At 43.9% G+C, this 12,996-nt stretch overlaps 3 protein-coding genes across 3 annotated transcripts in view; all 3 read left to right on the top strand.

Moving 5' to 3' along the window:
• LOC123087935 (leucine carboxyl methyltransferase 1 homolog) overlaps positions 1 to 4,850 on the top strand; it is a 5,537-nt gene extending 687 nt beyond the window's left edge. Inside the window, exons 2-13 of the mRNA XM_044510048.1 lie at positions 501 to 589; positions 684 to 820; positions 1,102 to 1,149; positions 1,325 to 1,406; positions 2,181 to 2,283; positions 2,651 to 2,771; positions 2,856 to 2,903; positions 3,693 to 3,776; positions 3,848 to 3,912; positions 4,066 to 4,117; positions 4,231 to 4,269; positions 4,431 to 4,850. Coding sequence (XP_044365983.1) covers positions 501 to 589; positions 684 to 820; positions 1,102 to 1,149; positions 1,325 to 1,406; positions 2,181 to 2,283; positions 2,651 to 2,771; positions 2,856 to 2,903; positions 3,693 to 3,776; positions 3,848 to 3,912; positions 4,066 to 4,117; positions 4,231 to 4,269; positions 4,431 to 4,463 — 901 coding nt within the window. The 3' untranslated portion in view covers positions 4,464 to 4,850. The remainder of the gene's footprint in view (positions 1 to 500; positions 590 to 683; positions 821 to 1,101; positions 1,150 to 1,324; positions 1,407 to 2,180; positions 2,284 to 2,650; positions 2,772 to 2,855; positions 2,904 to 3,692; positions 3,777 to 3,847; positions 3,913 to 4,065; positions 4,118 to 4,230; positions 4,270 to 4,430) is intronic.
• Positions 4,851 to 6,027: 1,177 nt separating this feature from the next.
• On the top strand, positions 6,028 to 12,418 carry LOC123087933 (putative disease resistance protein RGA3). The gene is made up of 4 exons (XM_044510046.1): positions 6,028 to 10,261; positions 10,361 to 10,471; positions 10,877 to 11,064; positions 11,926 to 12,418. Exon 1 carries the CDS (start codon positions 6,300 to 6,302, stop codon positions 10,248 to 10,250), a length of 3,951 nt encoding a protein of 1,316 aa, XP_044365981.1. The 5' UTR covers positions 6,028 to 6,299; the 3' UTR covers positions 10,251 to 10,261; positions 10,361 to 10,471; positions 10,877 to 11,064; positions 11,926 to 12,418.
• A 127-nt stretch (positions 12,419 to 12,545) lies between these two features.
• LOC123087934 (proteasome subunit beta type-6) overlaps positions 12,546 to 12,996 on the top strand; it is a 3,536-nt gene continuing 3,085 nt past the window's right edge. The window contains exon 1 of the mRNA XM_044510047.1: positions 12,546 to 12,816. Coding sequence (XP_044365982.1) covers positions 12,675 to 12,816 — 142 coding nt within the window. The 5' untranslated portion in view covers positions 12,546 to 12,674. The remainder of the gene's footprint in view (positions 12,817 to 12,996) is intronic.

Raw genomic sequence — 12,996 nt, 5'->3', positions numbered from 1 at the left:
CGCCGCGTCGCTCCGCCTCATTTTCCACTGCTTTCCAGCACGCGCGTGTGTTCTCAGTTGCTGTAGTAGCGGCTGCGATTTGCGGGAACGAGCTCGGCTAGCTCGTCGGATGCTCAGCTCGTGTGCTTGCGCGCTTTCCGTCGCAGCAGATCGAGGCCACGGGAACGTTTCAGCCAGGGTTTACTTCGTGCGCCATGCTGTTTCCTCTAGCTGCCCAGTCCTAGTTCCATATGAAATCTGCTCTTAGCTTATCTGTTCTCACACTCCCCTTTTGGCCGGCCCCTTTCTGCAAGGGATTATACAGTGAGACAGAAATGTCATTATATATAAGTAACACTCTATTTGTGCTATGGATCGTTCTTAAATCGAGTCAATTGGTGACCTGAATTGCGGTTAGCAGGTAGTAGACACTTCGTGGTTAAGTTAAGTGCTTGAGGTGCAGAGCAAACTCGGGGCTGACTTATATGTTACCCATGTGACATGATCATCTTCGTTTGCAGGTCCTGTGTTACCAAAGGGTACATGAAGGATGATTACGTGCACCATTTTGTTAGGCGGACAACAAAAAGGGCTCCAATAATCAATCGTGGTATCGTAGTGCCTCCATATATTTCTAATACGGTTCTCTGAATTTAAATCATGTTAAGGTTCTAATTTCTTTATCTTCAAATGACTTCGCAAAGGCTACTATGCCCGCTGGTCTGTTCTTAGGAAACTTATGCTCCAGTTCCTCAATGCTGGGAGTGGCAGTGATGATCAGAAGAGGAAACAGATATTATCTCTTGGCGCTGGCTTTGACACGACATTTTTCCAGTTGCAGGTTAGTCTCCTAACTCCATGTTTCATGTACTTCACGAGTTCCTGCTTACTACCCATTTCCTGGCCCATTTAGCATGCATCACAAAACATTTTAAGCTAAACCTAAATCCGCTGTGTCCTTCATTGTCATTAACTAGCTGACTGCGTTCCAGTATTCATGTGGATGAACTATTTTCTGTTTTGGTTGGAGGAAGCGATGAAGGTCAAAATACATAAATTGAGATGGTGCTTTTATAGTATTGATTTACCCATTTCTGTTTCTGCCTTGTATTTTTATTGTAGGATGAAGGGCTTGCTCCGTACCTTTATGTAGAGCTGGATTTTCAGGAGGTATGGATTTTTTTTTTTTGCTTTATGTATTCAAGTGGATCTTACTACTCCACACAGTATCATTTCTATGTAATTTTTTTCCTATGCTCGTTAATATATTGTATCTTCCTTCTGAACACCAGCTTCTTATCTTTGTACAAGCAAGTAATTTCTGACAACTTCTGATGTTCTGCAGGTAACCAGCAAAAAGGCTGCCATCATCAACCACTATAATGACATGAAGGAGAAATTAGGACCTGATGCTTCTATTTCAATAGGTAGTTCTCTCATTACTCTATTTTTTTCTACTGCCTGCCTAGCCCTATGTGCATCTAAGAGCATTCAATTTGCCACAATTTATGCGTCATCTGTTTGGTTCTGGTCATGGTTGAGGCTGGCTACTCTTAGTTTCTATATGGTTCATATGTCACCGACACAATCATTTACCAACCTTTTCCATACATGTGGCTTCAATTTTGTTTGTCACGGTCTACACACTGCTTGGGCTTAGCTGTGGCGCATTAATCTTGAACCAAACGTCAACGTGTTCTAAACTTGTCCACTCATGCCACTACAATTCCTTTTTATGCATATCTTATCCGCATGTTATCTTGGTTGATGTATATTTTGCAGAAATATAATGTTGTTAACAACAAGCAAGACTGATTTTTGTTTTATTTTGTAGTCAATACCAAATTTGACAGCTTTGAATTTTTTGGTTTATTTATCCAGAGCTTATTTACCGAGGTTTATTTCAAATTAGTCAGTCCCGTTGGTTATAACATGATGTATGTTGGCTTATAGCGAGTTAGATTTATGGTAGGAAGCATGGCTTGTTGGTTATTGTAGTAGAAAGTTTCTGTTATACTTCCATCTTCCATTCTGTCTGCAAGAAAAATTCCCTTTGTTAGAACTTAAAAGGAAAATGTATCAGTCTTAGTTATAACAATTGTAAGCTGAACTGTTGAAGTGATCATTCCTTGTCACTGAATTTGGTATTTCTCCGTTCTCCATGTGCCTGCACAAAAATTGACAGTGGCCAAATATTTCAGAAAAAGGCGAAGTGACGAGTACAAATTACAAGCTATTTTCTGCTGATATTCGTGATATACCGAAGCTAGATGCAGTTATTCGCATGGCTGAAATGGACCCAAGGTATGTTATATGCATCCTGTGTTCTCTTCATATTTTGTTCCCTTTATGCTGCACAAAGTGGCCACGTTCTCTGTTAGCTTAATCAAATTTTCCACCCTGCATGATGCTCACATGTTATAACTAAAATTTATGTCATGTTTATATTAGCGTACAGTCCTAATGTCACATCAACTGAAAAATAGGGTTTTCTATTGTCATTTAGTGAACATATCTTGGTTCACTTTTGGATTAGTTTGGATGAGAATCTATTTTATCTGCTAATGATAATTTGATTTGCTTGAAGTTATGCTGCAGAGTTATTTCCATTGTTGACTTGAATCACAAGGCAGCTTTTCAAGCTTTTGATAAATCTTTCTGTTGTCATCAGCTTGCCGACCTTTATAATTGCAGAGTGTGTTCTAATTTACTTAGATCCAACTTCAACTGATGCTATTGTTAGTTGGGCATCCGAAAAGTTCTCCAGTGCAATCTTTTTCTTATATGAGCAGGTTGAACAATTCTCTCATTGATGTACTCTTTTGCACCCTTATATTTGTTAGCTTTTGGCACTGTTGACTCCTACGTTGATGCAGATCCATCCAGATGATGCATTTGGGGAGCAAATGATTAGGAATCTCGAGGTACCTTTTTACCTGTGTTCCACACTTTCACTGTGGTGCATGAACCATTTGTCTTGAGGAATGGTTGAAAATTTTGGTATATTGTTTTATGTAGGAAATATATGCTTGAATACCATTTCTATTTCTATGATAAAGTTCAGCTAATTTGACGACAACAAAGAAATAGCTTGAGTTCAGTTATGTGTTTCCAGTGATCAAGAGACCTCCTTTTTGTTAATAAGAGGAACATGTATCTTATAATAAAAAATATCATATCGGTTAATTAATATGTAGACACTCAACGAGATCTGCAACTGAGTGTGGAAGTAGTCAGGTAGATTATTTAGGGATCTCACTGGAACAAATGTAAGCTGTGGCCTTTTCTTATCATGGACTATTTCTGTGATTCATTCAACACAACCTGCGTAATGGCTACTAAATCGTTTTAAAACTATGGAAAGACTGGCCGGTAGCTGTATGGCAATTAAAGGAGACAGCATCTGGTGTTACTGTATCCATAACTGAAGAGTGAGAAGGCAAACTAAAATTGCAACATGATGGGAACTGTTCGGTTTAAAGTCAATTGCCATGTTGGAATGTGGGATCAAATATATGAATCTATTTGTTTTAGTATCTCAATTGACCGAGTACATCTTACTCGTATGAATGAAAATAGCTGGTGCTCTTGCTGTTGGGTAGCACCTGTTCTTTTCTCTGCTGTGCAAATGTATATTGATCACTGAGGTATCTGCCACTTCATCTGTGGCACTGATGCACAATTTAACTCTTTCTATTGTTGTACTAATGCAGAGTAGAGGATGCCCGCTCCTTGGCATAAATGCTACACCAACATTAAGTCATAAGGAGAAACTTTTTCTTGATCATGGATGGAAGGTGTACATTTGATTAACACTAAATCTTTAATATTGCTAGTCTTTATGGGGATCTTACGATTGATTTTTCAGAGAGCTGTTGCACGGGATATGCTGAAAATATACAATGATTTCATTGACGCCGGAGAAAGGCGTAGGTAACGTTTCCGATAGTCTCTGAAAAATGAATTTTATCTGTCCATAGTGTTTAAAATATGATACTGACAAAAGGGGGTTAAGTTCCGGTTTATGTGACTCTGCACTTATTTGGTTTTGTTGCGGCCACAACTCACGAAACTGTATGGTTGCAGGATTGAGCGGCTAGAGCTGTTTGATGAGTTTGAAGAGTGGCATATGATGCAGGTAATTACGTGCAAACAACTGCCTATCAGTTGAGGGATCGCATTTCCCATACAAATATCGTACTAATTTATGCGCTCTTCTGATCTTCCGTGCACTATATTTTCTGTTTTCAGGAACACTATTGTGTTGCATATGGGATAAACGACGCCGAGGTTAGCTTTTGATTCTTTCAGCACCCAACCGGTCTATATAAAAGGGAAAGATGCGCACAGGCATATCTGATGATTTTGGGATATACGTTTTATTTGAGCTACTCCTGCAAGGCTCAAAGTGCAATCCGAAAGGACTGACAAGTTCTATCTTCCACTTTCAGGGAATATTTGACGATTTCGGGTTCAAGGAGTAGCATCCGTCTGCTTTGGCAGGCAGGCGTCAGAATTACGCGTACCCAAGACGATTCGAACTAGAGAAACCCCACGGAAACAAGTCTCCTGGTTCATTCAAGTTGTACATTTGCAAAGAAACAGTGGCTATATGTTGTACTGGCACATCAGTCTTTGCCTCTGGGGTATTGTGGTCAGAAGTGTTTGGAGCATATCAGTGTGATACAATTGAGTGGCATGCACCGTGACCTTGACTTGGTCACGGTAGCATGCTGTTTCTGAATGGCGCAAAGTTTTCTGGTTGGGTGTACACGTGAATGGTACTATTTGCTGTTAGTTCCTGCCGTTGGTTATTAAATAAACCACAAATAGTTGTCCTGTGAAACAATATTACTCTTTTTTTTTGTTGAGTCGGCAAATTTTACTCTGCTGATAGGATGGACAAACTGAGGTTTGTGGCTAGCGTGAGGGTGCGAGCGTATGCAACTTGATAAGTTGATGATCCTCCCGAAAAACCTTCCTGGAGTGGTGCATATGCCCAACTGTGAGTTTCTTTCTATTCCTCGAATGGCCGTTTGGTGCATGTGTTCTAATTTGTTGCCGGACAAGCTAGGTGCTGTGGGCGTGCTGCATTTGAAGCAACAGTGGTTAGAAGACGTAGTTAATGCTTAGTTTTTTACTCCCTCCGTTCCTAAATACAAGTCTTTGGAGAGATTACACTGTGAACCACGTACGGAGCAAAATGAGTGAATCTATACTCTAAAATGCATCTAGATACATCCGTATGTTGTCCATAGTGAAATCTCTACAAAGACTTATATTTAGGAATCGGAGGGAGTATGTGGTATGGGGTCCTGTGACTTCCTTTTCTTGGGCTAGCTGCCAGGTTGAGTTTGCGTATATGCATATCAGTGTAGCTGATCCATCAACAAGTCCAGCATTTTTCAGTGTCAGTTCAGGGGATGCTTTACTGGCAGCGATTTCTTCACTGTTTCTGTAGTGTTGCTCAATGGGATGCTTTGCCGGCAGTGATTAGACAGTAAACTAACCTGTCCGGTTTCTTTTAAATTCTCAACTGGACGGTTGCCTGTACCTGTAGGGATGCAAGCGGACGGCGTCCCCTTGGCCGCGATTGTCCACCAAGCAAATGTTACACTAATGTTTGCTACTTTAGTAACCATGTTAGTTTTACAGTAATGTTTGGGTTTGCTACTTTAGTAACCATGTTAGTTTAATTTTTCTGTTCGCAGACACGTGGACGCCGTCCTCTTGCATCCCTAGGTGCCTGACTTGGGGGTCAGCTTCACTTGTCCATTTGGGGTTGCTAGCCACATACCTACCGCTTCTTTTTTAAAACTATATAAGCAACCTAAGGCCGGCAAGTAAAGAGTGGGTACGCACATGCTGATCTCACCTTGGTTTGTCATTGTCATGGTTAGCTAGCTCCTGGTTTAGTTGGCAATTAGTACCATGAAATGGATGCATGAATGCAATAATCAGAACGAGCATTGTTATTACTTGACTGCCTAGTGGCGCATGAGGGCCAGAAGAGCAGACATCAGGCCGGCAAAATGATTAGACCACACGCAACAACTACATTGGCTACACCCTAATTTATTTATTTCATCTGTTTTGGGACGGTTTGGCGGAGACTCCAAACTGAACAAAGATACAGTACATATCTCCTGTCTGTAATCATCTTCCCTCCTGCCAAGCAGCACAGCTCCACCCTCTTACCCTGAGCTGAGCAACACAATTCTCAGGCAGGCAGGCTACATCCCTCACCTCACCTCACCAGCGACCGTCTCCACGACGTGCGGCGGTGGGCGGGGAGACGGCCGCCGGTGACGAGAGGACCGATGCTCGTGGCCCTCAGCGCGGCGCGGTGGGTGGTGGGCAAGGCGCTGGCCCCTGTAGCCGATGGCTTGCTGGAGGCTTGGGATGCCAGCAAGCGCCTGGGTCTCAACATCGAGGCCCTGAGGACGGAGCTGCTGCTCGTGCAGGCCACCCTCGAAGCCGCCAGCCGCAAGCAGATCGACGGCCCGGCCTTGGAGGAGCTGCTGGGGAAGCTGCGGCACTCGGCGCACTCCGCTGAGGACTTGCTGGACGAGCTGGACTACTTCCGCATCCACGACGAGCTCCACGACACGTACGACGCCGCCGACCAGCATGCCAAGGGATGCCTCCATGACCTTGCCCTCAACGCTCGTCACACCGCCAAAGCTGTGCTTGGTTTATCTGCGTGCTCGTCTGCTGCCTGTTGTCCCAATGAACCCGGAGAAGTGGAAGATGCCAGACAACAACAGGCCAGCTGTTGCACTTGGCCACGTGGTAGGCAGAGGTCTCGCGGCGATTCCTCCTCGACGCCAAACACCAATCAGGTTGATGAGGACGGCGGGTGCATGCTCAAGCTCGGTAAACTCCTCCCTTGCTCATATTTGCCGCGTGTTCGTGATGATCATTCTGGCCAGCCAACTCACTCTGGCGCGCCACGGAGAGCAGCACCAATGCTGGGGTTTAATAGGGTTGATGTCTCTGAAAGAATGAAGCGTGTCATAGAGCAATTGCAGCCTGTGCGTACGGAGGTTGCCAAGGTTCTGCAGAGTTGTGGCCGTACGATTGTCCCAGATATTGCCAAGAGTCGTCCCATCACCACCGGTCAGAGCATAGAGCCAAAACTGTATGGGAGGGTCCATATCATGAATGGCATCATACATGATATGACCAAGGGTAGATACCATAGCAAGGATCTAACTGTGCTTCCGATTGTCGGTCCAGGGGGGATAGGGAAGACAACTCTGATACAACACATATATAGAAACCAACAGGTTAGAAATCATTTTCAAGTTGTTATTTGGGTGTGCGTGTCACTCAAATTCAATTTGAATAAACTTTTGGAAGAGATCGAAACATATATCCCTCGTGTTGAAGGGGAAAAATATGGCAGGGTGGAAGAGCTGATTGAGCAGAGATTAAGATCTAAAAGGTTTTTGCTTGTACTGGATGATATATGGGAGTTTAGTGACGAGGATGATTGGAAAAGGTTATTGCTGCCACTCAAAACATCACAAGAAAAAGGTAGCATGATCCTACTCACAACTCGGTTTCCAATAATAGCAAAGATGGTTAAAACAACTGATTATATAGAGTTGGAGGGATTAGAATCCGAACAATTTAGGAAGTTATTCCTTAGATTTATCTTTGGTGATGAGCCCTTTAGAAGTGATCATAATTTTTTGCTCGATACCGGAGATAAGATAATGGAAAAACTAAAGGGCTCCCCTCTTGCTGCAAAAACTGTTGGTACATTACTGAGAAAGTGCCTTAATTTGCGTCATTGGAGAAGGGTTTTAGAAAGTAAAGAATGGGAGAGACAAACCGGTGCCAATGACATTATGCCTGCCCTGAAGCTTAGCTATGACTATCTTTCTTTCCATCAACAACAATGTTTCTTCTATTCTGCACTATTTCCGGAAGATCATGAGTATAGTACCACTGAGCTAATCAATTTGTGGATAGGACTAGATATTTTACAACCTGGTGTGCAGAATCAAACATTGGAAGGTGTAGGTTTAATGAATTTAAATGATCTGGTCACACATGGATTTTTCAAAGAAGAGGAAACTAATGGTCGTGTGCGTTATGTAATGCATGACCTGCTACATGATTTAGCACTAAAGGTTGGGTCTCATGAATGTCTTACTGTACATCAGTCTAATGTGGGGTCAGTAGAAATTAAGCCATCTATTCGTCACTTGTCTATAATCATTGATGATGATCATACAATGTGTGATGAAAACTTTAAGAGCCAATTGAGAAAGCTGAAGACAAGATTGAAGGTTAGAGAATTGCATACTTTGATGTTATTTGGAGAAATGGACGAAAGCTTTTCCCACATTTTGAATGATTTGTTTAAGGAAGCTAATGCCCTTCGCTTTATCCGTTTGGTTGACATGTCGTCTTCTGTGGAGTTCATATTACCTAACAATTCAGCACTTGTCCACCTACGGTACCTATGTTTGGGGACAAAGTATATGAGGGAGATACCACTTGCCATTTCCAAATTTTATCATTTAAGGATTCTAGATCTTGGATGGTGGCATGGCTGTTGCGATGTGCCAAAAGACTTGAGCAACCTTGCAAAATTGCGTCATTTTTATACCCCAAGTGATGAGCTTCATTCTCATATTTATAATGTGGGGAAACTTACACTCTTAGAAGAGTTGAAGGTATTTAAAGTCAATAAAGAAAGTGAAGGATTTGAACCAAAGCAACTTGAGCATTTGACGGAACTAAGGGAACTTGGCATGTATAACCTTGAGAATATACACACGAAAGAAGAAGCAACCAAAGCAAAATTGATTGAAAAAAATTACTTGGAGAGGTTAACCTTAGATTGGGATACTGAGCGGTCTAATAGCAAGCCTGATGTGGAAGAGGTGGTTCTTGAGAGCCTTCAACCACATAGATATCTTCAAGAGTTGTCTATTAGAGGGCATGGAGGCCCTTCCTGTCCAACATGGCTAGGTGATAAGCTCACGGTTGAAGGTCTTCAATCTCTTCATCTCATCGGTGTTTCTTGGCAATGTCTCCCTTCTTTTGGGAAGATGTGGGATCTTCGTACATTAATATTGAAGCATATTGCTGCAACAAAGGAGTTTGTTATAGAGCAAACCTTCTGTGGGCTAAGAAGGCTTGAACTTGTTGGACTGGCAAACTTTGAGAAATGGGTACCATCACAGGATGCTCATCATGTGTTTCCTCTTTTGCAAGTACTGATTATTAGAGACTGCCCTAAACTCTTGGAGTTGCCATTTTCAAACCACATTGTTGATCAAGATTGGAGCATTGATTGGTTTCCCAAATTGCAAGAGCTTCAGATAGAGAACTGTCCGGAATTCTTGTTAGTGGCTCATATCCCTTGGACTGAAACTCTCCATTCTGTAAAAATACGAAGCGTAAAACTACTAGAGAAGTTTGAGTACTCAAAATCATCCTACAGAGCAGGATTGGAGATTGTTGGAAAGGGTGATCTACAGATGTTAGATCAGGTGTTAGCATTCAATAACCTGACAGGTCTTGAGCAGCTGATGCTATCCACTGGCTCGTTTTCCTCCCCTTGCTGCTTCATTTTCCCGCCCTCTCTGCAATACCTTATTATTTCCGGTGTGGAAGGTATGGGGACACTGGAGCCGCTCTCAAACCTCACCTCTCTCACCCGATTAGTATTGGAGAACTGTGGAGAGGATCAAAGCTGCAAGGGCCTGGGACCTCTCCTTGCCGTCGGGGGACAGCTCAGAGAATTACTCATCTATGGCAGCCCTAGATTCTTTGTTGGATGGGATCCCAATCCCAGGCAGGTGCTGCAGGATGGAGGAGGAGAAGAGCATGAGCTGCTTGTTTCCACCCCAAATTCATCAAAACTGCAGGAGCTTTGTACGGATGAGGCCATGGGACTCCTTGTTGTGCCCATCTGTAGCTTCCTGTCTTCCTCCCTCACCCGCCTGCATCTCTATGGAAACCAAAAGATGAAGTGCTTCACCAAGGAGCAAGAGGGCGCCCTTCACCTCCTCGCATCCCTCCAGGAGCTCGAGTTTTCGATGTTCGACAAGCTTCAGAGCCTCCCTGCAGGGCTGCACAAGCTGACCAGCCTCAGACGATTAGAGGTCCGCTCATGTCCGTGCGTCCGGTCGCTGCCCGAGGATGGCCTCCCCGAATTACTGCAACAGTTAGATGTCTGGCTCTGCAACAATGAGGAGCTAAAACAGCAGTGCAGGGGGTTAGCGGGAACCATCCCAAAAATCAATTAGGCTGATCCAAGGTAACACAAATTAATATATTTCTTTGCTTTTTTCCCACCTCGCCCTTTTCTTGCATTATAATCTATATCAGTGTTTGCTTTCCATCTACTATGTTGCAGGCATTTGCCTTGGTCCTTGTCCATTCTTCTAGCCTTGTGGAGCATAGAGACGTACTTGCATGTCATGCCGACCTTGTGGTCACCTTCTTCCTCTTCCTATACATAAATCTGGTAAGTGCATAATATATATAAACTGGAGCCTTTACTCCGGTACAGTGTAAATCATATCAACTTCCACTTATACTGGTCACCAGAAAACAAACTTCCATTTATGGTCCTGCAATATCACATTTCCATTTTTTTCATAACAGTAGTGAAAATAGTTCTAGTAAAGCATTATTTGAGATATGTTTCTCCACACCCTATGACTTCTCACAAGTCTTGGCTGCATGCATCATTCTGATGCAGAAGCCAGGGGTGACCCTCCTTTTTCAAAAAAAAGAATGTCTTCTCACAAGTTGTGAAAACATCCATAATTATCAGCTAGTGCTTTCTGAGTGTTTCTATTTTTTTTTACCTAAATGAAAATCACAAAACCTGCGATGCAATCACCATCTATTTTGTTTCTCTATGCAGGTCCTAGTTCGTGTTAGGACCAAAGTTTTGCATTCATATTTGGGTTCTTTTTGTTTATATATCGATGCCTGGTAGTCTACTCGGCTAGTTTGGGTGTCGGGATCATCATATCATGGAATAAGTACGGAATAAATGAGACTATTGGATCATTCTACTGATATTGAGGTTAGCCATTTATTCACACACTGGTAAGTACGGTATCGGCCACTTCACGTTTAAGGCAATGTAGTGCATTTTATTAGTTATGATGAGTCGATACTAAGGGCATGTTTGGTTCATAAGTCCTAGGACTTTTTTTAGTCCCAACTTATAAGTCTCAAGTCCCTAAAAAGTCCCTACCTGTTTGATTCCTGGGACTTAACATGGACTTATAGACCATATTACAACTATAAGTCCCTATAAGACTCTCCTTGAAAGTCTTATTTCATAAGTCTCAAATGCCCACTTTAAGTCCTTATAAGTCTCTCCTGTTTGATTTAGATGGGACTTAAAGGGACCTTTTTAAGTCCCTATAACCAAACACCCCCTAAATTAGGATGTCACTAAATTCCGACTTGCTGCACAATGTAGTGCTCGGTTTAGTCGGTCTTGTACCACTACATACAGGACAGCCATGCACATACGTAGAATGGTGCTGGTGGCGTGGTGGTGGAGGATGAAGGGGACTTCCGACCGTGAGATGGTACTTGTATGGATCTAGTCATCCCTTAGCAGTACATAGTACTTACCTTTTTTTTTCCTTCCTTCTTTCGAACAAGGGGTAAACGAACAGCAAAGGGATTTTCTATCATTTCTCTTCCTCATTTATTCCTCTGTTTCTCCTGAACGATGGTTGGAAATGACGATCCCACACACACACAGATAGAGAATCACCATACTTTTTTATTGGTAGCCACTTCCTCCGTTCCAAAATAGATGATTCAACTTTTTACTAACTTTATATCTATTTTGCAACAGAGGGAGTAGTAAGTACTTGTATGTATCTAACTTTATATCTATACGCGCAACCCAGAGAAGGAAATACTTGATGAACAATACTTTTCCCTCAGGATCGGAAGATGGTGGCATTCCGGTTCCGGTGTAATGCTCCTCCTTGGGCCGGGGTATTGTCCTTGGAATGGACACCGGTTGGAGGGAGCAGTGGATGTCTGGGGTGACGGGGTTGTCATGTCGGTGGTGTTGTAAGACTTTTTTTTGCGGGGAAAGTGTTGTAAGACTTCTGAGGCAACAACAACAACAGCAACGATGAGCGATGTTGGGGGTCACGATATAGGCCAAGGTAGTCAACTCTTTTTTGACGTGCCCATTGGTTTGTCTAAGGTTATGTGTTGTTGTGAAGTTGGAGTTGTGGCGGCAGACGCCGGATAGCGGCGTTGATGATGGGGCAGTAGGTGTCTGCAGAGGCCGGGTATATACTCATGGTCTTCTGCATCCTCTTGATGCTTCATTACAAGTTAATAAAATGGATTTTTTTATTTTTAAAAAATGGCATATTCGATGATATCCATGACACCGGTCTTGCATATTTTCACTTCATTGATTCGGTCCAGCCACAGCACACCGCGGAGAGGTTTGTTTGGTTCTAGCCGGACTGGACCGCCTGCCCGCTGAGCCGAACCCGGACGGACGCTCGGGTCCGACCCGACTCCGACCCAGACAGACACCTCGGCCCCGAACCCCCGACGCGTCTCGCTTCCTCTTCCTTTCTTTCTTGAGGCCAAAGCCGCAGACAGCACGCACGCACAGCCCACCGTCGCCGCTCCAAATCTCGCCCGCTCGCCCGCCGCTCTCCGCCGCCATGGACGCCGCCTCCTCGCTCATGGGCGGGCCCTCCTCCGCCGACGCCCCCACCGACGGCGAGCACCGGATGGGCACCACCATCGTCGGGGTATGCTACGCCGGCGGGGTCGTCCTCGCCGCCGACTCCAGGACCAGCACCGGTACGCCCCCTCCCCCCTCCCCCGACCTCCTGATGCGCTCTGGTTCTCCCGTGGACGCAGCAGCGGTTAGGTTTGTGCCGGAGACGGCGCGTCGCGCCTCCGATTTGGCTAGTAGATCGCGGGGAGAAAACCGAGGGATGCAGCTGCTGCTGTCGCCATGTTTTGTGTGACGCCTCTCCT

Source organism: Triticum aestivum, chromosome 4A (assembly GCF_018294505.1).
Source record: "Triticum aestivum cultivar Chinese Spring chromosome 4A, IWGSC CS RefSeq v2.1, whole genome shotgun sequence".
Classification (NCBI taxonomy): domain Eukaryota; kingdom Viridiplantae; phylum Streptophyta; class Magnoliopsida; order Poales; family Poaceae; genus Triticum; species Triticum aestivum.
This window is presented reverse-complemented; position numbering and strand designations above follow the sequence as displayed.